The following is a 9561-nucleotide window of genomic DNA, read 5'->3' on the forward strand; positions in this document are numbered from 1 at the left end:
CCCTGGCCCAGGAAGAGTCCACAGGCCACAGAGCAAATGAGCCTGTACGTGACGACAACTGAACCCATGCTCTGCAACAAGAGAAGCCGCCACAGTGAGAAACCTGCAGGCAGCAATGAAGACCCAGGGCAGCCAAACATAGGCGAACTAAATGACTGTTTTTTTAAAAAAGAGTATTTTCAAAAAGTGAGCATGGAATCAAAAAAAGAAGAAAGTGCTCAAAAATAGTGGGCTTCCCAGGTGGCACTAGTGGGTACAGAACACACTCGAGAATGCAGGAGACGTAAGAGACCCGGGTTCAGCCCCTGGGTGGGGAAGGCCCCCTGGAGGAGGAAATGGCAGCCCACTCCAGTGTTCTCGCCAGGAAAATCCCACGGACAGAGTAGCCTGGCGGGCTACAGTCCAGGGGGTTGCAAAGAGCCAGACAGGACTGAAGCGACCTCACACATCCGAGAATGATAGGCACGTGGACTACAGACACAGGAGCCAGCCTCAACAGGCTGCCACGGGCCACATGTGGGGCAATTTGAACATCAAAATTAAGACAGTGAGAAAAGAATCTGGAAAAGAGTATGTGTCTATATATATATACACGCACACACCACTGAATCAGTTTGCTGTACACCTGAAACTAGCGCTTTGTCAATCAATTCTACTCCAACATAAAATATAAAATCTTTCTTTAAAAAAGTGAGAGAGGGACTTCCCTGGTGGTCCAGTGGTTAAGACGCTGTGCTCCAAAGGCCCAGGTTCCATCCCTGGTCAGGGCACTGGATCCTGTTTGGCACAACTAAAAATCCTGCGTGCTGCAGCGAAGATCCATGTGCCGCAACTAAGATGGGGCGTAGTCAAAGAAAAAATAATTTTAAAAATGAAGAGAGTAAGAGACGATCATCTGTGGAGGACAGTCAGTACCCATGAATTCACACAGATACAAACACACTTCCAGTAGAAAGCCATAAAAAGGATCGAAGGATCGAAGGAACTAGAAAACCGTCATTTGGCAACCATCATAGGAAAATAATAACTAATTGAGGTGAGACTCACCGGGAGACCCTAATATGATCTCGATGTAACTCTCTATGGGATACTTTTTCATCACAAAGGGCAAGAAAGTAACTTTGCAGAGAAGAAACCCATCCGCTGGCATCTTTAACAGGTCATCAGCGCATCCAGTGCCTCCTGATACCATCCCTGCGGAAGGACACAACATCACTCCTGCGGGATTCTTGCCCCAAACGCACAGCCTCTGGTCTAGTCTTGAGGAAACACCACCCCGAGGGACATTCTTAGCCAACAACATCATCTGTGAGACTCAAAGGAAGACTGAGGCACTTTCCAGATCACAAGGGATTACAGAAATGGAATGACTGAACCCTATGCACAATCCAGAATTCTCTTTCGCCGTGAAGAATTTGAATAGGATGGCGGGCAAAATCTGAATCAGAGCTGTATATTATAGAATTGTGTCAGTGTTCAAGGAGTCTGATTTCGGTCACTGTGCTGAGGTTGTGTTTTAGGAAATATACAGTGACATATTTAAAGATAGAGAGGTCTGGTGCCTGCAACTGACTCCTAAACGACACAAAGCATGACAGTTCCTCAAAACACAAAACAGAATTATCTTATGATGCAACCATGCCACTTCAGGGTGCATACCCACAAAAGCTGAAAGCAGGGTCTTGAAGAGATACTCCCTGTTCACGTTCATAGCTGCGTTACTCACAGGAGCTCAGATTTAGAAGCCACCCGAGTGTCTACTGACCTATTAATGGATAAGCAAAATGTGGTATATACACGCAATGGACTATTAACCAGCCTTAAAGAGGAAGGAAACTCTGACACGTGTTACTGTACAAGTGAACCTTGAAAACATTATGCTAAATGAAATAAGCCAGACACAAAAGGACAAAACTGGATGGTTCAATTTATATCAAGTCCCTAGTGTCGTCAGAGTCTTAGTGACAGAAAGCACAATCATAGCTGCCAGGGGCTGCGGGGAGAGGGGAGAATGGGGAGTTAGGGTTTAACGGCAACAGAGTTTCAGTTTGGAAGATGAAAAGTTTCTGGGAAATGAATGATGGTGATGGTTGCAAAACTGTGAATGTATTTAATGCCACTGAATTGCACACTTAATAACAGTTAATGTGGAAAGTTCATGTTATATATATTTTACCACAATTAAAAAAATTACTTAGCAATAAGAAAATATTTTAAACTATATTTATCTACCTACCTACCTATTTATCTATGTGCTCAGTCACGTCTAATTCTTTGTGACCCCACGGACTGTAGCCTGCCAGGTTCCTCTGTCCATGGAATTTTTCAAGCAAGAATACTGGAGTGGGTTGCCATTGCATTCTCCAAGGGATCTTCCCAACCCAGGGATCTAACCCGAGTCTCCTACACAGGCAGACAGATTCTTTACCACTGAGCCACCTGGGAAGCCCCTAATTATCTATAGAGAAATGCAATATAATGTTAACATTTGGGGACTCCGGGTGTGAAAAGACTTCTTGGCACTATCCTTATAACTTGTCAAAAAATAATTTTTTTTTAAATGAATGGGGTTAAAGATGGCTTTCTCTCCCACCACTGCTGAGAGGAGAAATCAAGACCTTTTGACATCCTATCAACGACAACCTCATTTTTCCTTACCCTCCTGCCCCTTGCAGCTTGAAATTTTCCTGTCCCCTCTCTGGCTTTTTTTCCCCATGGACCTGGCAGCCCTTTCTGGCAACGGAAGATGAAAGGCCAGTAATTAAAAGAATCCACGACTTCCCTGGTGGTCCTGGGGTTAAGAATCCGCCTGCCAATGCAGGGGACACGGGTTCAATCCCCGGTCCGGGAAGAATCCACATGTAGCAGAGCAACTAAGCCGGTGTGCCGCAACTACTGAACACGGAGCTCTAGAGCCTGGCTCGGCAGCAAGAGAAGCCACTGCAGGGAGACGCCCACGCGCCGCACGGGAGCCCCGCGCTCCACCACCAGAGAAAGCCCGCGCGCAGCCACGAAGACCCAGTGCAGCCGAAAACAATTTGTTAAAAGAATTCTAAAGAAAACAAATCCATCCCCCAGGTTAAGTGAGGACTTCAAAGGATTGCCTTTATTCATTTAGAGTTTCGCTTGGGGACTTGTCCTCAAAGCGAGACTGCAACACGCCACCCAGGGTGCGGGCAGGTTAACTGGCGGAGCCATCTCTGTGGGTGGGGGGCTGGGAGACTGCAGATGCTGCTGACTCGGTTAGTAACCCAGCCAGGGAAACACTGGAGGACATAGGAACCCTCTCGGTGGCCGCCATGATGTGATGTGCCAGACGGACACGCAGCAGCCCCACCCTCTGGATCCTCTCTGCCCCTCTCCCTTCACCTAGCAGGCTGGTTCCTGCATGCCGATCACCCTCACCTGCACACGGGAACTCAAGGGTCACTCCCACTGGGTGCTGTTTACCGAGCATCAGTGGGAACAATTGCCCACATCAACTGCTGATGATTCAGAAATCCCCTGATGCCAGCAGGGTGTCACGGAGTGGGTCAGCTTCCAGTTCTAACCTTCTCTCCTCATGTCCTCTGGGTCTTCACCTACCCCCTCCCCAGCTGGGGGTAAAATAAACTAAGAAAACCATCCCTGGGACTTCCCTGGCGGTCCAGTGGTTGAGAATCTGCCTTCCAATGCAAGGGACATGGGTCTGATCTCTGGTTGAGGAACCAAGATTCCACACGCCCCAGGGCAACTAAGCCCAGGTGCTGAGACTAGAGAAGCCTCAGCACTACAATGAAGACTCAGCACCGCCACGGAGATTTAAAAAAAACAGAAAATCCTCATTGAAGATGCACACACATCACATGGCCAGCATCCCCGGAGAGGCATCCACCTGCTCATCAAAGACCCTGAATCCTTGCTGCTTTATTCTTGGGGAGCAAACCCTGAAGGCCCCAGTGCCACTGCCAAGGGGAAGAGGTGGGGTCAGGAGAGAAGATAGCTGTCCCTGCCCCTACAGACACAGCAGTGCAGGCTGAGCAAAAGCAGCCAGTGTGAGAGGACCACGGAGCCTGCTCCATGGACCACCTCCTTTGCTTGCAGCTTGAGACCAGGCAACACCCATCTGTGGTGACAGAGCTCGGGAAGCAGCTGCCCACAGAGCAGGACAAGGTGATGGGCGGCAGGGGGTGGGCACTGAGCAGGAAAGAATGTTCTGGGTTGATGGGAATCAAACAACTATCTTGCTCAAAGCATTAGTGACATGGGCATAGACACTTTTTTATTTTTACTTTTTTGCCACACAGCGCGGTATATGGGGATCTTCCTGGGCCAGGAATTGAACCCAAGTCCCCTGCAGCGGAAGCACAGTGTCCTAACCATTGGACCACCAGGGAAGTCCTAGGCATAAATACTTTTCACCAAAGTGATGGGGGCATTGAAGACATGGGTACATGACTTTATACAAATGATTCCCCAATTTTAAGAAGGGCAAGAGTGGGAGAGGAATAGCTACACTTTTCATTTGAAGTTTGGAAAGGTTAGGAAAAGCTAAATTCTTGGCCTCTGAATACTTTCTGCTCCAAAAGATCTGGACGGTTCTCTTGGGGGGGGGGAGCAGTGCACCCCGAGTCCGCCAGGCACATACCGTGAAAGGAAAGGGACTTGGGCGCCCCACACAACGCAATGTCTACACCCATCTACCTGACAAGACCCTGCTGCTCAGCCGCATCTGACCGATTCCCTTGACCCCACAACAAAGACCCCCTTTGTTCCCTGGTTAATATCCTTAGCAGGTCTGTCTAGACTCACTGTGGCAGTAATTGTCCCGTGATGTCACTAGGACCTGTGACCCAGTTCCTCCTTGCCCTGCTTGGTCAGGGAAGGCTCCCGACATCCCAGCCCTTGACACCCAGCTGAGCCTCCTAGGGAGAGACACACCCACAGCCAACATCCCATGCTAACCACCCAAGACCTACGAGGACATGTGACGCTTGAAAAACCCACTCCCCTCCTGCTTGAGGTGCTGGGCAAGAGGAAAGGGGGGTGCCCCTCTGTCCCCAGAACTCCCACCTCCCCCATGGAGCTGGTGGGAAACAGGTCACCCTCTGCTGGGGCACAGCTTCACCCAGGGCATGAAGAAGGAAGGTCAGATGAGAGAGAGAAGAGAGAGAGAAACAGAGAGAGAGAGCAAGAAGCGAGGAGAGGGAGAGAGAAAGGAGAGAGCAAAAGACAGGGATGGAGGGAGAAGGGGAGAGAGAGAGAGCTTGAGCATCAGAGACAGGGAAAGACAGAGACCCAGAGAGGCCACGGGAAACTGGAAGAGAGAGAGACAAAAGGGAAGAGAGATGAAGAGAGAAGGGGAAAGACAGAGGTCCAGAGAGCGAGAAACAGAGACACCTAGAGAGGAGCCAAGAGAGAGAGAGACAGACTCCCTGGCAGAAGAGGAGTTCCTTCCCCAGGTGGCAGCTTAAGCTTCAGGAAAAAGCAGCTGGGACAGGAGGTGACTGCTGTTCACCTCCTCTTACCCAACACCCATCTTCAGCTTGAGGTGATGACATCAGTGGTTGCCCACAGCTAATGTCTGGACCACACCAAACGCACTTCTCGGCATATTTTCTTGAGGACTGGGTTGGACCCGTCCAGAGGCTACACCCCTCCCATGGGCAAATCTGTTCCATCCAGAGCAACTGAGAAGCACCGCCAGCAGCTCCAAGCCGCCCCATGGGCAGGTCCCGCGGTTGCCCTGCTGCACAGAAGGTGTGGGTTTAGTCGCTCAGTGGTGTCTGACCCTTTGTGACCCCATGGCCTGTAGCCCACAGGCTCCTCTGTGCATGGGACTTTCCAGGCAAGAGTTCTGGAGTGCAAAGGCATGGGGCCCAACTGCCAACTGTGCTGACACCAAGTTCTAGAACAGGCAGAACGCACGTAGGGTGGCCATAAAGTCTGCAGAGACGCCTGCACCTGGGTGGGGGGCAGGGGGTGGTGCAAGTAGCTCATAAAGGACATAAGGGGCTTCTGCAATGCAGAAGAGCAGAGAAGGCGCTGAGAATGTTCTAGATTTCAACTGGGCTCAGGCGCCACAGAGGTACACAGGCGTCAAACATCATGAAGTTAGACAGCTGCGTGCACTCAGGGTACCTGGGGGCGGCTCCAGCTTTTTAAAAGGGAAAGGTTGGCATCTTTTTAGCTGGGCAATGGTGGAGAACCCAACCCTGTCTCATAAAGTAAAGGAAGAAAATTGAAAGACTTCTAGAGGCAAGGTCTGGAGAGAGGGTTGACTGAAATACAAAGTGGATCTCCCCTCCAGCAGCAGGAAGAGAAGCTGCCATCCTTCACCATCCCCGTCCTGATGCTCCAAGGGATTTCCAAAGATTGTTTAATTGATTTTTCTCCTATTTAGATGCAGATCATAGTGTCTGGGGGCCCGGGAACTCAGACACTCGGCTTTGTATCCACTCAGCCCCGTGAAGGCTCCTGTCTGAAACTCGCACAAAGCCAGACACACACGCCTTGAGAAACACGCTGTTTCCTTTTTGTCTGGGGCTCCAGGGAGCGGGTGCAACGAGCAGGGCCTCAGACACGCTCCCATCTGTGGAGTCCCGGGGATCCCGTCCCTCTGTCCTGCTTCCAAAGTGGGGTGAATTTTTTTTAAAAAAGGGAGATGAATGTGGCTGAGATTTTGAGGTCTGAAAGAAGGGAGATAAAAAAACATGGGGGTTTCCCAACTAGGTGTTGACACACTAAGGTTTCAACTTGGCTTTTTCTCCAAATTCAGGGCTCTGGAGTGGAAAGCCAGGGCGGGGGGCGGGCGGGTGCTTTAAATCAAGCAGCTAATGGGCTAGGATTAACACTAGTTTGGCTCGAGTCTCTGCAGATCTGATTTATATAAGGAGAAAACGTTTCTCTCTTTCTCTCTGCCCATTGTTCCCTAGTCTGTCTCTCCAAATGCCCCAGCTGACAAAGAAACTAGAAGGCTTGGGACAACAGGAAGGACTCCCCCCTCCCTGCCCTCAATATGCAGTCTTTGCTTCAGCTGCCCAGAGGCAACACAGATCACTGCAATCCCTTCTATAAGGTTGCCACAATTCCCAATATTCACTGGCTGGGGCATGGGAACTCTTGAAGAGAGGCCATTCTGGTTTCTGAGCTGGATGACCTCAAATAACTCTCTGTGGGCCTCAGTTTCCTCATCTGTAAAGTGGGCACAAGAATAAACACACCTAAGGGTTGTTGGAAGAATTCAGTGCTCTAGGCAGAAAAAATGCCTGGCGCAGAACAAGCTCTCAACAAACATTAGAGCAGTTAACTATCTGAGCAGGAATATCTGTCAGACTGGTAACATCTCTCTCCAGGAAGCTTCACGGGAGACGCTCTCTTCGTAGGTTGCTTGCTTTCTTTGGCACCAAATATTGCCAGGGGAAGCCCAGCCTGATTCCTCCCCTCTGGATTCAGTTACCTGGACCGCAATCCAGCTGGCATTCACAGTATGTTCCCCAAAAGGGCCGAATCCTGGAAAAAAAAGTAAAAGCAGCACATCACCACCCAGAGGCCCCTCCTGGCCTGCCCAGGGCCAGGCGGCTGCGTGTGTCCACAAGAACGGAGCGCGGAGCTTCGGGAGCAGCCCTCCCCGGGGACAATGCCAGGGGCCTTGTCCAAGTTCTGGGGTGCACCCAGTGGTCCCTTCAGAGCGCCCTGCCACATAACTGTTCTTAACTGAAGTTGTGAGTCCTATCTTGTTCTCACTCTCACCTGATCTTGTGTCGGCAAGGGGCCAGCGCCCCCTTTTTGCTCCAGAAAAGGCTGACTTTTTTCCCCTCTCAGTTTCTTCCCCTATCCTTGATCCCCAAATATAACTGTTTCATCACTGTCTTTGTGCACCTTTCCTGGACTCTGGAATTACAGGGCTGGAGGTGCTCCATGATTCACGGTCTGATAAGGAATGGCCCTTCAGGAAGGTACGTTGGTATCTCCCAGGTCAGGCTGTCTAGGCACCATCCCTTCATCCTCTTCCCTAGTCACTGGGCCCCATTTATTTACAAACCAGACTGTACCTGAAGATGTCCCAGGTGCTCATGCCCTGTGGCCTTCAGCCCCCCTGTGCCTCCCTTTCAAAGGGTGTTTCCTGACTGAAGCACAGAGAGGTGAAACCAGCTGTCCAAGGTCACACAAGGAGAAGGAAGAGCATGGATTCAAACCCAGACCCAGCAGAGTCTGTGGCCTGCCTCTTCTGACCAACCCAAACACATTAAAACATAAATCTCTTGAAGAGAGGCTGTCCTTGATCACGTGTCATGGGTCACTCCAGCTGGGCCAAGTGCCCCAGGTGGTATCATGGCCCTGGGAGGAATACATGGGCTGGAACAGCAGGGGGGCCCCATGTAGGGCCAGAATCTCTCTACCCCTTTCCTCCTCCTGCATGGACCAAATATGGGTCCCAGCTCAGCCACTGACAAACAAGGGCACCTCTGTGACCCTCGGTTTCCCCTTCTGCAAAATGAGACAGTAAAGATGTAATAACCTCAGGCCAGAAAAATGTCCCTCCCAGGGCCGCCGCCAGAGTTAGCCCTAAAGTAATAAACGAGCAGACACAGGAGGGCTGCAGGGGAGAGTGACCCTCCGGCAACTTGACACACCTGTCAGGTAAGTGGCTTCTTCCATCTTCCTGGGAATTCCAGGACCAGCCCGGACCTTCCTGGGCCACACACCACCTGTTTGAATCTTGGCCGGATTTCTCACTCTCACCCCTCGCGACGGTCCCCCTCCCACCCCCCGCAGAGGCCCGGCGGAAGTTGACGCCCACGAGGCTCCGAGGCGGAGTCTCTCAGAGGGGGAGGCGCAGTTAGTTTCGGGGAGTTGGCGACAGAGGAGTGGGGGGGGGGTGGGGGGAAGCCGGCTTAATCACAAACAGCCCGGGCAGGAAAGATTTTGATCAAGACAGTCCCTGAAACAACCGGAAGAACGGCCGGCAACCCGAAGTTCCCCGAACTCCGCCTGCCCCCGCCTCGGGGGAGCAGCCCCTCATTAGCGCAGGGTTCGGGGAGCAGTGTCTGGCAAGACGTTCATTTGTCACCGGGGCACTTCCTGCCCGCAAATCGACCTTTGTCCCCTGGGACCGGGGGTGGTGTCAAACCCGACCTCGGGAGGGCAGACACAACAAACAGGTGTCCGGAGGGTCAGTGTCCCCAACGGGGAGAGGAAGGACGCCCAGGGGCCTGCTCCGTGCAGGGCCTTTGCCAGGACCCCCACGTCCTTGGCTGCCCCGACCCCTGACAGTGGGACCACAGGGGCGCCCCCTTCTCCACGTTCTCCGTTTCGCGCGGACTGCGCTGGGCTCCCTCGGGCGATGACACCTTCCAAATCTGAGGCGACTTCTAGCACCTGCCCCACCCGGGCCGCCGCGTCCCTCCGCGCGACGCGCCTCGCCGCCTCCCGAGCCGCCCCACCCAGCCCTGCCCCAGGACGCCGCCACCGCGGCCGCCATCCGCGCGATGCCCTCGTACCCGTGACCACCACCGCCTTCCTGGGTTGCTCCATGGCGGGCTCAGGCTGTGCCTCTGACCGGTTCCCGGTCTGCGCGGG

The 9561-nt window shown here is 52.2% G+C and overlaps 1 protein-coding gene across 7 annotated transcripts in view; it reads right to left on the bottom strand.

Moving 5' to 3' along the window:
• The window catches only part of PGPEP1 (pyroglutamyl-peptidase I), a 37221-nt gene extending 27683 nt beyond the window's left edge, over positions 1–9538 (bottom strand). For 3 of the 7 annotated variants that reach the window (XM_042249625.2, XM_027969411.2, XM_027969410.2), the window contains exons 1-2: positions 9483–9538; positions 7439–7491 (exon numbers count right to left, since the gene is read on the bottom strand). In XM_042249625.2, coding sequence (XP_042105559.1) covers positions 7439–7491; positions 9483–9516 — 87 coding nt within the window. In that variant the 5' untranslated portion in view covers positions 9517–9538. Of the gene's footprint in view, positions 1–7438; positions 7492–8615; positions 8720–9482 lie in introns of those variants that run through there. The other 4 variants (XM_060416206.1, XM_012177687.5, XM_042249624.1 and 1 more) reach the window with 2 other exon arrangements.
• Between the last annotated feature and the right edge of the window lie 23 nt (positions 9539–9561).

Source organism: Ovis aries, chromosome 5 (assembly GCF_016772045.2).
Source record: "Ovis aries strain OAR_USU_Benz2616 breed Rambouillet chromosome 5, ARS-UI_Ramb_v3.0, whole genome shotgun sequence".
NCBI lineage: Eukaryota > Metazoa > Chordata > Mammalia > Artiodactyla > Bovidae > Ovis > Ovis aries.